Here is an 18,545-nt window from a genome sequence, read left to right as displayed (position 1 = left end):
CCATTCTACTGTATTAATACATCCTAAGATTTGACCAAGAAGTCCTTCTAGACGTGGCAGACATTTCTCTTCGAACATGTGTATGGGATGGTCAGAAGGCAGCTGATGAAACTGATTCTTTGCTGGGAATGGGTTTGCTTCCTGGACATACTGTTAGCACAGTGTTTTTTCAGCTATGCTGTTCCTTGGAAAATGATCCATTTGAAATTCATCTGTGGCTTTTAAAAGATAATAAAATAAGTGTAATTGATGTCCTCCAAGTTTCTAAGCATCTTGCTATTCAGTGATTGTCTTCATAGGTTGATTACTGATTTCAGCTGTGAAATTGACTTTGTGAGCACATGTGTAGCTGAAATTTTTCAATGACCTCCCCTGTCCCCCTTTCAGAAAGAATTAAGCAACTATAAATTAGGATGAACATTAGAATAGATTGGCAATTAGAGTGATGAGGATATAGCTAATTCCTTTTTCTTTTTATACTCTAGAATGGTTGATATCTTTTTTTCATTTACAGTCTTTATTTCATTCTGTCAGAAAGTTATAGCTGAGGGATCCATTTTTACCCCAGTTAACAAGTAATGTGCTGTGCTTTTATAGAATGCCTTAAAGAAATCACATAATTTATTAACTAAAGCAGGCGTTAAGGGAAGTGTCCAAATGCTAACCTGTAAACATTTTATCTATGGTTTGTTCAGGTTTCCATACATTAATCTTGAAACTGTAGTTTTTAAAAGGAAAATATAACAGTTTGATAACAAATTTACAAATAATAAAATAGTATATTCTGGTGATGATGAAGCAGCCGAGGAAACTAATATTTTGGCATCGAATACAATGAGAAAAAAATTCACTTCCTAAATATGAGTTGGGATTCATAGGTTTTTTTTTTTTTTTTCTTTTTAATCATGTGTATTTGAGATAAAAAACTGAAAGTTGGTAGACTGAGATAGAAAACTGAAACTTTCTTCACAAAATAGGACGAAGACCATTTAAAAAAAGATTTTAACAATAGCTGATTAAATTCAGTGTTAGGTTTTGGGTTGAAAATATCGAAACTGCTTTAAAACAGGGGAAAGTCAACCACGTCAATTTTTCCCCACATTATTAACTCAAAGGGCAGATTCTTCTTGGAAGATTAAACTGTACCTTTTGGTAAAGATAGATGATATATCTTGTATCATGGTAGTGTTTCTCAAATATGGTACAGGGTTGAATGTATGTAATCTAGAATGTGAACCAGCAACACAAACAAAACAGGTCAATATGGCAACATTGTATTGTTTGAAGGATATTTATGAACTGAAAAACTAAATGGTTAAACGATTTACCTTTAGGAATCTGTATTATAAGTAAAATGTCACATACAGCTGATTCACTTCATTGTACAGCAGAAACGAACACAACATTGTAAAGCAATTATACTCCAATAAAAAAAAATAAATGTCATGTATTAAGATTTGAACTTGATGCTTTTCTTGAAGTTAGAATTTAATACATTTTATATTTCCAGGTGCCTCAATGTTGCAGAATTTTCATGATGGGATTCACATGGGCTTTAAATACCATCTACGTGCTGATGACACTCAAATGAATTTGTCTAGCCCTGTCCTCAGATGCTCAATAAATTTTTGTCAAATGTTGGCTTCTCCTGGGACGTATCAGTTGTTTATGTTTGCTCTTTCATTTATTAATTCATTCTATAAAGACAATCATTATGCTTAACTCTTAGGCATTATTGATATATTGACAAAAACAACGGAAAGAGAAAGTTTTTCTTTTTAATGCTTTGTATTTATTAGTTTTAAAAGCATAGTACATAGTTTCTCCCCTGTGAGACATCATCATTTTCGGGGCTTAAGTTCCCAGGGAGTTTTTCTTTTCTTTTCTTTTCTTTTTTTTCTTCTTTTTTACCACTGAAATGATCTTCTAATTTCTAAATAACATTAAAAGTTAAGGGTAGATTTGCTTTATGGAAGTTAATTTTACAGGCAGTTTTCAATGCCATTTAATAATACACATAATTTTGAAGGAATAGTGGTGGTGAGACTTTAACTTTTTTCTATTTTAACATCTTGAGAATGCTTTCCCTTACTTATTTCCAACATAGTGTTACTTTGGTGAACCCATGAGATATTCCCATGTACACCTCCTGCATAGACCAGTATTTGACATCAGATTTATATCAGAAAAGAAAGACATATGCTCCCAACCACACCAGTAATTGAGATACTTTTTTCTCTTTTATATCAGCTTTGGACCAACTCTTTTACTCATCTCTTTCTCAATATGATTAATTGTCACCATAAGCCAGATTCCTACTTTGTGCTCAGAAAATGCTTGGTATACTTTATATATTTATGAATGCTTAGTTGAGTAACTGTCTATAAAAGATTTCTTTTTTGAAACATCTGGTGACCAAATCACTACAGATGAATATTATTTCAGGGGATGGAACACATGCCTTCCAGGCAACATGGTCTGGAGAAAAGTAGAAAAAAGTAACAGAGCAGGAAAAAGAATGGATACCAAGTCTGAGGTTTCTAAGGTATTTTGGATGCCCGAAGGGAATAATATTAGTGTTTTTTTGGAGAGCCTTGAATTCAGTGCCCATATGTGGAAATGTGTGTGCACTGTTTTTGAATTGCGTGTTTGTTTCTCATGTTTGTTTTTGATCAGGTACAGATTTCCAAGTCAAAGATGCCACATTCGGCGATAGCTTTTCATCAGATTTAGGAACAGTATTTGTTGAGACTTCCTTAAAGCTTTCAGTTTAATAAGCCCGAAGTACGATCACAGTGTAAATTATCCTTTTTACTTTGAACCTTGCAAATGTGACCTTGTTTGTCAGTGTTTAGACTATGAGGAATGTTGCCAATAAAACTGTGAAAATAAAGAATAGTTGTTTATGGAGAGATCATTAAAAAGATGATTGTGGGGGCTTCCCTGGTGGCGCAGTGGTTGAGGGTCCTCCTGCCGATGCAGGGGACACGGGTTCGTGCCCCGGTCCGGGAGGATCCCACATGCCGCGGAGCGGCTGGGCCCGTGAGCGATGGCCGCTGAGCCTGCGCGTCCGGAGCCTGTGTTCCGCAACGGGAGAGGCCACGGCAGTGAGAGGCCCGCGTACCGCCAAAAAAAAAAAAGATGATTGTGGATTATCCTCTGATGCAGAGTTTTATCCTCCACACCTGACGTACTCGGCACTCTGTTCTATACATTTATGGATTGTGTGTTTAGTAAGAATGAACTGCAAGAATTTTGTTGTTATTTTTGTGTTGCCTGAAGAAAAATGGGTATGGAGGCCATTTCCAAAAAGGGTTTTCTCTGGAAAGTTCTAATTAAAAAGGATGAAAGTAATCTGATTGAAAATATTAATACTGGGCAGGAGACATTGGGGCCTCATTTTGAGGACGCTCACACTTCATTGAGTGCGTAGGTCTTTATCCCAAAAGAACGACAACGCATTTTGTATATATTGACAAGTTAGAATTTTTTGTTATCAACAGGTTTGGCAAACATCGAAAAGATGACAAGATTGAGAAAACGGGTAAAATAAAAATGCAGGACTCCCTTACATCAGAAGAGGAGAGAGTACGGATGAAGCAGGAGCAGGAAAGGTAGATTTCAGTTATTTGGTTGAACCTTATTAGAGGGAGGCTCTTTTGTTCCTTTCTACTCTTTCTTTCTTTTCTTTTTAATATAAAGAAATTGCATTTATTTTATTTTTGTTTTTTTCTGTGTCAATCCAGATACTGATGGTTGGATGAATACAACATAAAGAACGATTGAAAGAAAAAACCTTATATTTATTTGAGGCATTAAAATGAATTTTATTGGTTTTAGTTAAGATCTTTGTATAGGAGATGGTAGGGCATATGAGATGAATAAATCAACTAATTATCAATAAATCAATGAATGATCACTTAAAATCACAAAAAATATGTAAACGTCTGTCTAATTCATCTATGAGTATATAGTATATTATACTACTTTTAAAGAAATGCTCATCTGGAAATAAAACTCTGAGTTTTTATATCTCATTTAAAATATTTTGATTTCTAATAAGAATTGAGGAGGCTGTTGGTTTTTTACTATGTTGTTTTCCTATCAAATCTGACATCTATTTCTTTTTTCTCCTTCTATTTTGCTATCATATTTTGTGTGACATTTTTTACTTAAATTTTACTCCATCTCTTCCAGAAAGATTATTATCTATTGTTGAGTCATTTTATGTTGGGAACCCAAAGACCAGTGAAATAAATGAGAAGTTACTTGAAGCAGACACTTGAAAACCATTTTATGAGCAATTAGAATTTTTCTCATTATAACTCACGGGGGGATGAGAGAATCATCTCACCCTTGTATTATTAGAGTTTGCAGGCTTGGAGTGAGCTTCTCTGTAGCAGCTATTTCATTTCAAGCTGCCATAGCAAGAGCTACCATGCCTCTTTTACTTTTAATAATCTGGGGTATCAGGAGCATCAGAAGCCTTGATCAAGGCTATAAAGCTAAATATCATCCACAGCTTAGGATTGTAACCCAGCATCTCTAAGACCAAGTGTGGTATTCTTACCATAATTCTAGAGTAGTGATACCTTTGATCTCATTCTGTTGTTTTTTTTTTTAATTTTTATTTATTCATTTATTTTGGGCTGTGTTGGGTCTTCGTTGCTGTGTGCTGGCTCTCTATTACATAATTATTGACTATATTCCTCACACAGTACATTTTATACCTGTGACTTATTTATTTTGTAACTGAAAGTTTGTACCTCTTAATCTCCCTCACCTCTGACAATTTCACCTCCTTATTTCTCTCCTCCCTGCAACGCCCTCTCCTCTGACAATCACTGTTTGTTCTCTGTATTTGTGACTGTTTCTGTTTAGTTATGTTTGTTCGTTTTGTTTTTTAGATTCCACATATAAGTGAAACCCTATGGTATTTGTCTTTCTCTGTCACTTAGTATAATACCCTTTAGGTCCATCCATGTTGTTGCAAATGGCAAGATTTCATTCTTTTTTATGGCTGAGTAATATTCCATTGTTATACCACATCTTCTTTATCCATTCATCTGTTGATGGACACTTAGTTTGCTTCCATATCTTGGCAATTATAAATAATGCTGTTAAACAGAGAGGTGCATTTATCTTTCTGAATTAGTGTTTTCATTTTCTTGGGATAAATGCCCAGAAGTGGAATTGCTGGATCATACGGTAGTTCTATTTTTTTGTCTTTTAAGAAACCTCTATTTTAGGGCTTCCCTCGTGAGAAGCCACTTGCGGATGCAGGGGACACGGGTTCATGCCCCAGTCCGGTAAGATCCCACATGCCGCAGAGCGGCTGGGCCCGTGAGCCATGGCTGCTGAGCCTGTGCGTCCGGAGCCTGTGCTCCACAACGGGAGAGCCCACAACAGTGAGAGGCCCGCGTACCGCAAAAAAAACCCTCTATTTTGTTTTACACAGTGGCTGCACCTACTTACATTCCCACCAACAGTGTACAAGGGTTCTCTTTTCTCCACGTCTTCTCCAACACCTGTTATTTGTTTGATAATAACTATTTTGACAGGTGTGAGGTGATATCTCATTGTGGTTTTGATTTGCATTTCCCTGATGATTAGAGATGTTGAGCATTTTTCATTCACTTGTTGGCCATCTGTATGTTTTCTTTGGAAAAATGTCTATTTAGGTTTTCTGCCCATTTATTACTTAGGTATTTTTTGTTTTTTGTTTTTTTATGTTGAGTTCTTTGTTTGTTTTGAATATTAACCCCTTATTGGATATATCATTTGCAAATATCTTCTCCTATTCAGTCGGCAGCCTCTTTGTTTTGTTGATATAGTTTCCATTGCTGTGTAAAAGCTTTTCACTTTGATATAGTCCTTTGTTTATCTTTGCTTTTGTTTCGCTTGCTTGAGGAGACATATCCAAAAAAATATTGCTAGGAGCAATATCAAAGAGCGCTCTGCCTATGCCTTCTTCTAGGAGTTTTATGGTTTCAGGTCTTATGTTTAAGTCTTTAATCCATTTTGAGTTTATTTTTGTGCATGGATGGAGAGAGTAGTCCAGTTTGATCCTTTTGCATGTAGCTGTCTAGTTTTCCCAACACCATTTACTGAAGAAGCTGTCTTTTCCTTCTTGTATATTCTTGCCTCCTTTTTAGATTAATTGCCCATATGAGTGTGGGTTCATTTCTGGACTCACCATTCTATTCCATTGATCTGTGTGTGCTTTTGTGCCATTACTATACTGTTTTGATTACTATAGCTTTGTAGTATAATTTGAAATCAGAGAGAGTGATACTTCCAGCTTTGTTCTTTTTTCTTAAGATTTTTTGGCTGTTTGAGGTCTTTTGTGTTTCCATACAAATTTTAGAATTATTTGTTCTAGTTCTGTGAAAAATGCATCGGTAAGTTGATAGGCATTGGATTGACTCTAGATTGCCTTGGGTAGTATGGTCATTTTAGCAATATTGATTCTTCCAATCCATGGACATGGTACATTTTTCCATCTGTCTTTGTTGTCTTCACTTTCTTGCATCAGTGTCTTATACTTCTTTAGTTAGATTTATTCCGAGTTATTTTTATTTAGACTTTATTCTCTTTGGTACAGTTCTAAATGGGATTGTCAGAGTTGATTGTTTCATAGAACTGTGAGCAAGTTCTGAGCCAGTGCTGTGACCTTCCTCTACTTTATGGCTTCTGTTTTGGGAATCTTATCCCTGAAACATCTTTTTTTTTTTTTTTTTCCAATTCTCTCTTTCCCACATGTTTCTCATCTGTTTAAAACATATATCTTGGGGCTTCCCTGGTGGCGCAGTGGTTGAGAGTCCGCCTGCCGATGCACGGGTGACGGGTTCATGCCCCAGTCCAGGAGGACCCCACATGCCACGGAGGGGCTGGGCCTATGAGCCATGGCCGCTGAGCCTGTGCGTCCAGAGCCTGTGCTCCGCGACGAGAGAGGCCACAGCAGTGAGAGGCCCACGTACAGCAAAAAAATATATATATATCTCTCTTTTTTTGTCTGTTTGTTTTTTGCTGTACGCAGGCCTCCCTCCCACCGTTGTGGCCTCTCCTGTTGCAGAGCACAGGCTCCAGACGCGCAGGCTCAGCGGCCATGGCTCATGGGCCCAGCCGCTCTGCGGCATGTGGGATCTTCCCGGACCGGGGCACGAACCCGTCCCCTGCATCAGCAGGTGGACTCTCAACCACTGCGCCACCTGGGAAGCCCTAAAGCATATATCTTTTTAAGGTCTAATTCTAAATTTATTCTAATTCCAGTTCTACAGAAAATTTGAAAAAAAAACCCATAAAACAGGAAAACAAAAATTTGCCTGTAATAACACCACTGTTAACATACTGGTCTATGCCATTCTAATTTTTTTCCTATAAAGTACATATTTCCACACATGTGTACTTTTTAAAAGCTGACATCTATTTTCAGTAGTTAACAGCTATTTTCATTTTGATTTATTTTGCATTTTCATACAGTTTTAGAAAATCATGTTAAATGTTTTCTGGAACAAGGCCAAGGTTGTATGAACAGGATGGATGGGAAGGAAGGACAGAAAGAAGGAAATAAGGTCTGAAAGGTGAAATTTTAGCTGTGATAACTGGCCAAATTCCCCAGTTCTCAAATAATATTTACCTCATATGTTATTCATTCTATTAAATGAGATTTATAACTTTAACTGGCTTACATTTTGTTGTTACTCATCAGGGGATACCCATGATGATATTATTATCTATATCTACCTTGTAGGTTGGAAATATTTTCAAGGAGACTGAATGCTTCTAGTGGAGACATGAAAAAGTTAATTAATTTCTTATGAAATTCTTCCATAATATGAAGATTATTTATAAATCTTCTAAGGACTTATGGCTTGAAATGTTCCATTATTCAAAGTGATAATCACCCTTAAAAGCCTTGTGCTTTCAATACCTGGCCATTGAACTATCTTTGTCCATAGTGGTGCACTCCTGGTTCTGAGTGTGTCATTTTTGCCTCCAGTTTCCAATCACTGGCATTTCTCTTTTCAGTTTTACCAACTGTTCCCAATATCTGCTTTGAGTAAGTACTTGAAATTTTGATAAAACTTTTTTTGTGGTCTTTCTTAGTTGATAAGCTCCTTTTCAAAGATAATATATGTTTATTAGTTTTTGCAGAAATTAACATTTAAACAATATGTATCATAATGTAGTAGTAAAGTTCCTTTAAAATGCATGAATAAAAAATTAGTGAAATTACAGAAGGAATAAACTGTATAGCAATAATAGGTGCATTCCCTGTGCATCTGAAAAAATAAGCAATTTTCACTCCTTTTGGCTTGAAACTTGGTGTTCCGATTCCCCAAATTCTGGCATCAGAACCCAGATATCCTGGACAATTTTTGCATGCAGGTCACATATTGTCATTCAAACACAGCTTGACTTTTAAAATTTATCCTTTTATTAGAAAAAATACATTTTTCTATCATCTAGCAGAGTTCTTCATATTTTCTCTGACCTCTTAAATCCTTCAGAAAAGTCAGTTCTAATCAATGAGATTAGTTCATCAGACATATTTTAAGAATTTATTGTGCAAGTGAACAGATTTTTAAAGAATCTATTAACTTTGTGGAAGTCTAAAATAGACCAATACTTGGGCAAACTGGAACAGATTTTATTGACAGTCTGTAACTGGAGTAGGAGAGGCAGTTTTATTTTTGATGAGACCTGTCTTAGATGTATTTGGCATTGTAGCTTCTCTTTGAGTTGGAAATGATTGTAGGTGCTTTGACGCTTGTGAAAGCTCCAACATGATGTGAGTGAATGAGCAAGTATCTATGAGAGAGAGAGGGAGTGTATGTGTGTGTGTTTTGGTTAGTGAAATATCATTCTAGCGTTTTATTAGCGTAAAAGAGAAATTTTTGTTGTTCACGATATATTAAGTACATAAAATGATGGTATACATTTTTTATTATTATTATAATTGTTCCTCTCTCAGGGATTCCTTGCCTTTGTTAAGAGGGAGAAAAGATTTAAACCTCCTAATATTAAAAAATCAACGTAAGACATATAATCAATTGTGAAAGTTGGTGGCCACAGAGCTTTGGGAAGGGAAGAGGTTGGGGGGCTAGAGTTAATAACGAACACTTCATAGAGCTGGTTATTTGGGGTCTAGATCTAGTTCCCAAGAACTTACGAATTTAGCAAAATGGAAAAATTCTACATCCACGCTCAGGTACAGGGCTCACGGTGGGTGCACATTCTCGTAACTGCTTAGATTCTGGAAAAGTTGTGGTTGTATTAGTGATTAGTACTGCCTCTGTGAATGCTGTTCTTTTATCTCTTTTTCAACTCTTAACCATTTTATATTATAAAACTGCTATTATCTCATTTTAGCTTTGAGGGATGAAAGTTAACTCCCCCCCGCCGCCCCCCACCTGTTTATTATAAGGTACCACTGTGGATTTCAACAACTTACCTTCTTCCCTTGAATGCAAATGTATCTTTAAAACAGTTGTTCCTGCTCAGTAATTTTGTTTAAGGCCCCATTCAGAATGTGGAAGGCTTTTCTTTTCAAATCAACTTTTGCCCCAATATTACACAAGTATTAAAATCCTACTTAAAATTATAACTGTGTTTTCCAATTTAGTGGGATATTGGCCTTCTTTGGGGAATTCAGCATAGACACCTCATTGGCAGCTTACATCTTGGTAGGTGGCAGTTAGATTTGCCCAGCAAGGTAAGCTGAAAATTGAAGATTTCTGACATCTGCCATTTGCTGAAGTGTTTTGAGGGGCAAATAAAACATTCAGTTGAACACAGACTGCTATTAAATCGAACTGTTTTTTCCAGTTGCCTTGTAGCTTAAATTTCATTCTGCCATGAAATTGGGTTTTATTTGACGAATTTCTATAATACTGATTTTTAGAGAGAGGAACTATTGTTGGGAAAAGATCCAGGAAATTTATTCCCAGACTGAGGCTTCTGGATGGTAGTGCAATAAGTTGGGGGTAAAATGTTTCCCAAAAGAGTTGATTTCAAGCTCTTAAATACTCTTTTGAAGATAGTTAACCCTTATCTAATATGTAGCAATCTGAAGTTTATTTTAATTTTTATGTTAAACTAATATTAGTATATTCTATCTTCTGTAGATGTTAAAAGTGTTTTGTTTTTTTAATATTAAAATCATTAAAAGTTACTTTCTGCTTCTTGGAGTCTTTTTTAAAAATGCATGATTCAATACATTCCATATATTGAGGCTTCATAGCTTTGGAAGTGGAAGTATTTTGGATACAGCAGAGTAATTTAAGTAACCATTGATTTTTCCATCATGAGAAGTTGTTCTTCAGTCGTGCTTCTCAAGCCTTATATCTTTTCTGGCTATAGAAAAACTATACTTCATAGTCATAAAAAAGTTATTTTCATTTTACTCTACTGCAATTAGTGCTAGAAGCCATTTATTGTAAAAACAAAAATTCTAATGAATAGAAATGTTACAAGAACAGAAGTCTTGTGTGTTTTATCCTCCTCATGCATCATCCATTTTAATTAGAGAAAAGGGTAGTGAACACTGCAACGAGTCTGGAATGAAAATCATTAATTGATGTCAAGCTGAAGAGAGACCGTTAGCATGAATTTAGTGACAGCAGGAAAGAAATTAACGTTATTACTTTATTTAGTATATTACATTATTTTGTGTATTCTTTTCTATGCAGGTTCAAGGCAATTTCATTTTCATAATGGAAAAGACTGTTATTTTTCTAACAAAAAAGAAAGATGTGAATATTTATGTTTGAACATACCAAATTGAAATGATGAATTCTTTAGTAACATTTTAAAAAGTCTTAGTAAAAAGTTTAAAAAGTTTTAATGGTTGTTTTAATATTTTTGTTAACATTCCAAGAACAGGGAAATAGTGCGTGAAGATGTTGCCCATCAATGTCAGAACAGCTGTCTGCCATCATTTAAACCTCAGAATGGTTCTCTTGTTTATGGCTCAGAACGACTTTCTGGACTGCTTAAAGCAATAGACATTTATTTCTTTGGCTAAGTTTTGGGCTAATCAGTTACTTTTGTCATTGGTGAGGTTTGGCCCGAGAAGAATTAGATGGATAATGCTAAACAACAACCTGACTGTTCAGAAAAATGGATGACTCTTACATCTTAGAGATAATTTGTGACCCCAGGGTCACCGTAAAAGGGCGGAGGGGGTGTCCTTTTATAGCATTGACCATCTGGAACTGTTAAGGGCTACACTGCAAGATACCCTCTTTTTGAAAAGTTTCCTTAAACTATGCTATTCTCCTTAAACAAAACTATTTTCTCCTCTGAGCCAAATTTTTTTTTCTGAAATAAGAAAAATATGAAAATGAAATGTCAACGTGAACGTGAAAATATACAACATGTATATAAAACTTTTGGTTGTGTTGCAAAGTCCCTTTTCTCACTTTATAATAAACAAGACATTCAAATGTAAAAGTATATAATAAAATCATTGTGTGTCTTTTGTTGACTGAACTGTCACTAAAATGCACCAAAACCACAGTGCATTCCTCCTTTTAAAACTCTACTTTTTAGTGCCATTTGCACAGCAAGAAGCTTCATTAGCATTGATTTCTAGGATGAACTTTGAAATACACATTGGTTCAGACTAATAACCAGATTTGTCAGTCCTTTGTGGCCAGTCCCACCGTCGGTGGCCGCAGTCATACTGTAGTTTTATTCTAAGGTTTCCGTCAAAAGTATGAACCACTAGCATGAAAAGGAGGGATACAAACAACTTTTATAACTTTGGGGATAAATTTATTGGTAATGACAAGGTAAACAATAAAAATATAATTTCTTATGTTATTGGAGCTTAAGGGGAAAAAATCAATGTTTTTAGAAGGTACTATAGATGTGACTGTAATGTTTATTGGATGTAGTGATGAGTGACAGTTAGTAATAATGTGCAGCTTTGGGTAAAAGAAAGCAGTTGAGAACTGGCATTTATGATTTGTTCCTCATGCCACTAAGCATTTCTTCTGAGCCATTGACTTGTCAGAAATTGACTCCAGTCAACATGAGTTTCTGTGTAATTTGGAACAAAAGAGTATTCAAATACAGGACCCATCAATAATACGTTGAAACTGATGTGTAAGTAGTTTGGGGAGATTATCTAGGTTTCGTGCTTCCCTTGAGAAGAGACTGTTCCTATTCTCTTTTTCTGATGGCTTAACAGTGCCACACTTTCCAACCTCAGTAAGCAAGAGTAGTTTCACTTTTAACCAACCACAGGGTTCAATCATTTTTAAACCAATCCAAATCACTCCCTTTGGTTTCAAGAGGTTCTCCAAATTCAGAAGTTTTGGCTCTATTTCTAATATAGCCTCTCAAATTTCTTTGGGTTCCCAAACTTCAAGACTTGTGTGAATGCCCACTCACCCTGAATATTACCTATGATTAGGTGATTGTCCGATGGTGACCAAATATAGTAGTAAAGTGGGTTGTGAGATAAGTGATCCTAATTGAGCTTCAAAATAATACCCCACTGAGTTGAAGAAAGAAGTCATTTCCCTCTCTTGAAAGTTTTTCTGGCTGAATACAGAGTCAAAAAGTATGGTGCAAAGAATAAAATTATCTCTGAACTTATTAACTTTTTTATTGTGGATATCTAGTGTTTCGTGGTATCAGCTTCTATAATACCATCCTCGACTGTCATATTTGCTCCTAAATGAATAAGTAGACTACAATAAAAAATCTATAAATTTAGATAAATTTGACATTAGAATTTGAGTTCCTACTTCTCTTATGGGTGTTACAACTTACATAAGTATAATACAATATTGAAACCAGGAAGTTGACATTGATACCACCTGTGTGTATAGTTCTGTGTCATCTTATCACATGTGTAGATTCATGTAACCACCACTGCAATCAAGAAACAGAATTATTTCATCACAAATATCTCCTTTTATAGTCCCACTCACCCCTTGCTTACAGATTAGCACCATTAATCTGTTCACCATGTCTATAATTTTGTCATTTCAATAATGTTACATAAACGAAATCTTTTTTTTTACATCTTTATTGGACTATAATTGTTTTAATATGGTGTGTTAGTTTCTGCTTTATAACAAAGTGAATCAGTTATACATATACATATGTTCCCATATCTCTTCCCTCTTGCGTCTCCCTCCCTCCCACCCTCCCTATCCCACCCCTCCAGGCGGTCACAAAGCACCGAGCTGATCTCCCTGTGCTATGCGGCTGCTTCCCACTAGCTATCTACCTTACGTTTGGTAGTGTATATATGTTCATGCCACTCTCTCGCCCTGTCACAGCTCACCCTTCCCCCTCCCCATATCCTCAAGTCCATTCTCTAGAAGGTCTGTGTCTTTATTCCTATCTTACCCCGAGGTTCTTCATGACATTTTTTTCCCCTTAAATTCAATATATATGTGTTAGCATACGGTATTTGTCTTTCTCTTTCTAACTTATTTCACTCTGTATGACAGACTCTAGGTCCATCCACCTCAGTACATATAACTCAATTTCATTTCTTTTTATGGCTGAGTAATACTCCATTGTATATATGTGCCACATCTTCTTTATCCATTCATCCGATGCTGGACACCTAAGTTGTTTCCATCTCCTATCTATTGTAAATAGAGCTGCAATGAACATTTTGGTACATGACTCTTTTTGAATTATGGTTTTCTCAGGGTATATGCCCAGTACTGGGATTGCTGGGTCATATGGTAGTTCTATTTGTAGTTTTTTAAGGAACCTCCATACTGTTCTCCATAGTGGCTGTACCAATTCACATTCCCACCAGCAGAGCAAGAGTGTTCCCTTTTCTCCACACCCTCTCCAGCATTTATTGTTTCTAGATTTTTTGATGATGGCCACTCTGACCGGTGTGAGATGATATCTCATTGTAGTTTTGATTTGCATTTCTCTAATGATTAATGATGTTGAGCATTCTTTCATGTGTTTGTTGGCAATCTGTATATCTTCTTTGGAGAAATGTCTGTTTAGGTCTTCTGCCCATTTTTGGATTGGGTTGTTTGTTTTTTTCTTATTGAGCTGCATGAACTGCTTGTAAATTTTGGAGATTAATCCTTTGTCAGTTGCTTCATTTGCAAATATTTTCTCCCATTCTGAGGGTTGTCTTTTGGTTTTGTTTATGGTTTCCTTTGCTGTGCAAAAGCTTCGAAGTTTCATTAGGTCCCATTTGTTTATTTTTGTTTTTATTTCCATTTCTCTAGGAGGTGGGTCCAAAAGACCCTATGTCATAGAGTGTTCTGCCTATGTTTTCCTCTAAGAGTTTGATAGTTTCTGGCCTTACGTTTAGGTCTTTAATTCATTTTGAGCTTATTTTTGTGTATGGTGTTAGGGAGTGTTCTAATCTCATACTTTTACATGTAGCTGTCCAGTTTTCCCAGCACCACTTATTGAAGAGGCTGTCCTTTCTCCACTGTACATTCCTGCCTCCTTTATCAAAGATAAGGTGACCATAGGTCCATGGGTTTATCTCTGGGCTTTCTATCCTGTTCCATTGATCTATATTTCTGTTTTTGTGCCAGTACCATACTCTCTTGATTACTGCAGCTTTGTAGTATAGTCTGAAGTCAGGGAGCCTGATTCCTCCAGCTCCATTTTTCGTTCTCAAGATTGCTTTGGCTATTCAGGGTCTTTTGTGTTTCCATACAATTTGTGAAATTTTTTGTTCTATTTCTGTGAAAAATGCCAGTGGTAGTTTGATAGGGATTGCACTGAATCTGTAGATTGCTTTGGGTAGTACAGTCATTTTCACAGGGTTGATTCTTCCAATCCATGAACATGGTATATCTCTCCATCTATTTGTATCATCTTTAATTTCTTTCATCTGTGTCATAATTTTCTGCATACAGGTCTTTTGTCTCCTTAGGTAGGTTTATTCCTAGATATTTTATTCTTTTTGTTGCAATGGTAAATGGGAGTGTTTTCTTGATTTCACTTTCAGATTTTTCATCATTAGTGTATTGGAATGCCAGGGATTTCTGTGCATTAATTTTGTATCCTGCTAATTTACCAAATTCATTGATTAGCTCTAGTAGTTTTCTGGTAGCATCTTTAGGATTCTCTATGTATAGTATCATGTCATCTGCAAACAGTGACAGCTTTACTTCTTCTTTTCCGATTTGGATTCCTTTTATTTCCTTTTCTTCTCTGATTGCTATGGCTAAAACTTCAAAAACTATGTTGAATAAGAGTGGTGAGAGTGGGCAAGCTTGTCTTGTTCCTGATCTTAGTGGAAATGCTTTCAGTTTTTCACCATTGAGGATGATGTTGGCTGTGGGTTTGTCATATATTGCCTTTATTATGTTGAGGAAAGTTCCCTCTATGCCTACTTTCTGCAGGGTTTTTACCATAAATGGGTGTTGAATTTTGTCAAAAGCTTTCTCTGCATCTATTGAGATGATCATATGGTTTTTCTCCTTCAACTTGTTAATATGGTGTATCATGTTGATTGATTTGCATATATTGAAGAATCCTTGCATTCCTGGAATAAACCCCACTTGATCATGGTGTATGATCCTTTTAATGTGCTGTTGGACTCTGTTTGCTAGTATTTTGTTGAGGATTTTTGCATCTATGTTCATCAGTGATATTGGCCTGTAGTTTTCTTTCTTTGTGACATCCTTGTCTGGTTTGATATCAGGGTGATGGTGGCCTCGTAGAAAGAGTTTGGGAGTGTTCCTCCCTCTGCTATATTTTGGAAGAGTTTGAGAAGGATAGGTGTTAGCTCTTCTCTAAATGTTTGATAGAATTCGCCTGTGAAGCCATCTGGTCCTGGGTTTTTGTTTGTTGGAAGATTTTTAATCACAGTTTCAATTTCAGTGCTTGTGATTGGTCTGTTCATACTTTCTACTTCTTCCTGATTCAGTCTTGGCAGGTTGTGCATTTCTAAGAATTTGTCCATTTCTTCCAGGTTGTCCATTTTATTGGCATAGAGTTGCTTGTAGTAATGTCTCATGATCTTTTGTATTTCTGCAGAGTCAGTTGTTACTTGTTCTTTTTCTTTTCTAATTCTATTGATTTGAGTCTTCTCCCTTTTTTTCTTGATGAGTCTGGCTAATGGTTTATCAATTTTGTTTATCTTGTCAAAGAACCAGCTTTTAGTTTTATTGATCTTTGCTATCGTTTCCTTCATTTCTTTTTCATTTATTTCTGATCTGATCTTTATGATTTCTTTCCTTCTGCTAACTTTGGGGTTTTTTTTTTGTTCTTCTTTCTCTAATTGCTTTAGGTGCAAGGTTAGGTTGTTTATTCGAGATGTTTCCTGTTTCTTAAGGTAGGACTGTATTGCTATAAACTTCCCTCTTAGAACTGTTCTTGCTGCATCCCATAGATTTTGGGTCGTCGTGTCTCCATTGTCATTTGTTTCTAGGTATTTTTTGATTTCCTCTTTGATTTCTTCAGTGATTACTTCGTTATTAAGTAGTGTATTGTTTAGCCTCCATGTGTTTGTGTGTTTTACAGATCATTTCCTGCAGTTGATATCTAGTCTCATAGCATTGTGATCGGAAAAGATAATTGATACAATTTCAGTTTTCTTAAATTTACCAAGGCTTGATTTGTGACCCAAGATATGATCTATCCTGGTGAATGTTCCATGAGCACTTGAGAAAAATGTGTATTCTGTTGTTTTTGGATGGAATGTCCTATAAATATCAATTAAGTCCACCTTGTTTAATGTATCATTTAAAGCTTGTGTTTCCTTATTTATTTTCATTTTGGATGATCTGTCCATTGGTGAAAGTGGGGTGTTAAAGTCCCCTACTATGAATGTGTTACTGTCGATTTCCCCTTTTATGGCTGTTAGTATTTGCCTTATGTATTGAGGTGCTCCTATGTTGGGTGCATAAATATTTACAATTGTTATATCTTCTTCTTGGATCGATCCCTTGATTATTATGTAGTGTCCTTCTTTGTCTCTTCTAGTAGTCTTTATTTTAAAGTCTATTTTGTCTGATATGAGAATTGCTACTCCAGCTTTCTTTTGGTTTCCATTTGCATGGAATATCTTTTTCCATCCCCTTACTTTCAGTCTGTATGTGTCTCTAGGTCTGAAGTGGGTCTCTCGTAGACAGCATATATATGGGTCTTGTTTTTATATCCATTCACCCAGTCTGTGTCTTTTGGTGGGAGCATTTAATCCATTTACGTTTAAGGTAATTATCGATATATATGTTCCTATTCCCATTGTCTTAATTGTTTTGGGTTTGTTGTTGTAGGTCTTTTTCTTCTCTTGTGTTTCTTGCCTAGAGAAGTTCCTTTAGCATTTATTGTAAAGCTGGTTTGGTGGTGGTGAACTGTCAGCTTTTGCTTGTCTGTAAAGGTTTTAATTTCTCCATCAAATCTGAATGAGATCCTTGCTAGGTAGAGTAATCTTGGTTGCAGGTTTTTCTCCTTCATCACTTTAAATATGTCCTGCCAGTCCATTCTGGCTTGCAGAGTTTCTTCTGAAAGATCGGCTGTTAACCTTATGGGGATTCCCTTGTGTGTTATTTGGGTTTTTTTCCCTTGCTGCTTTTAATATGTTTTCTTTGTATTTAATTTTTGACAGTTTGATTAATATGTGTCTTGGCATGTTTCTCCTTGGATTTATCCTGTATGGCACTCTCTGTGCTTCCTGGACTTGATTAACTATTTCTTTTCCCATATTAGGGAACTTTTCAACTATAATCTCTTCAAATATTTTCTCAGTCCCTTTCTTTTTCTCTTTTTCTTCTGGAACCCCTATAATTCGAATGTTGGTGCATTTAATGCTGTCCCAGAGGTCTCTGATACTGTCCTCAGTTATTTTCATTCTTTTTTCTTTATTCTGCTCTGCAGTAGTTATTTCCACTATTTTATCTTCCGGGTCACTTATCCGTTCTTCTGCCTCAGTTATTCTGCTATTGATCCCATCTAGGGTATTTGTAATTTCATTTATTGTGTTGTCCATTTCATCTTTAGTTCTTCTAGGTCCTTGTTAAATGTTTCTTGCATTTTGTATATTCTATTTCCAAGATTTTGGATCATCTTTACTATCATTATTCTGAATTCTTTTTTGGGTAGACTGCCTATTTCCTCTTCATTTGTTAGGTCTGGTGGGTTTTTATCTTGCTCCTTCATCTTCTGTGTGTTTTTCTGTCTTCTCATTTTGCTTATCTTACTGTGTTTGGGGTCTCCTTTTGGCAGGCTGCAGGTTTGTAGTTCCCGTTGTTTTTGGTGTCTGTCCCCAGTGGCTAAAGTTGGTTCAGTGGGTTGTGTAGGCTTCCTGGTGGGGGGAAGTAGTGCCTGTGTTCTGGTGGATGAGGCTGGATCTTGTCTTTTTGGTGGGCAGGTCCACATCTGTTGGTGTGTTTTGGGTGTCTGTGGACTTATTATGATTTTAGGTAGCCTCTCTGCTAATGTGTGGGGTTGTGTTCCTGTCTTGCTAGTTGTTTGGCATAGGGTGTCCAGCACTGTAGCTTGCTGGTCGTTGAGTGAAGCTGGGTGCTGGTGTTGAGATAGAAATCTCTGGGAGATTTTCGCCGTTTGATATAACGTGGAGC

General features: G+C 36.1%; 1 protein-coding gene across 19 annotated transcripts in view; it reads left to right on the top strand.

Annotated features, from left to right (window-relative positions):
* Window positions 1-18,545, top strand: part of PARD3 (par-3 family cell polarity regulator) — a 639,255-nt gene that overhangs the window by 450,715 nt on the left and 169,995 nt on the right. For all 19 annotated transcript variants that reach the window (XR_004348311.1, XM_032621841.1, XM_032621839.1 and 16 more), the window contains one exon: window positions 3,504-3,614. Coding sequence is in view for 18 of the 19 variants with exons in the window: in XM_032621841.1 (XP_032477732.1) it covers window positions 3,504-3,614 (111 nt within the window). In the remaining variant the exon portion in view is untranslated. The remainder of the gene's footprint in view (window positions 1-3,503; window positions 3,615-18,545) is intronic.

Source organism: Phocoena sinus, chromosome 2, assembly GCF_008692025.1.
Source record: "Phocoena sinus isolate mPhoSin1 chromosome 2, mPhoSin1.pri, whole genome shotgun sequence".
Lineage (NCBI taxonomy): Eukaryota > Metazoa > Chordata > Mammalia > Artiodactyla > Phocoenidae > Phocoena > Phocoena sinus.
Note: the sequence above shows the minus strand (reverse complement) of the source record. Positions and strands in the feature narration are given on the sequence as shown.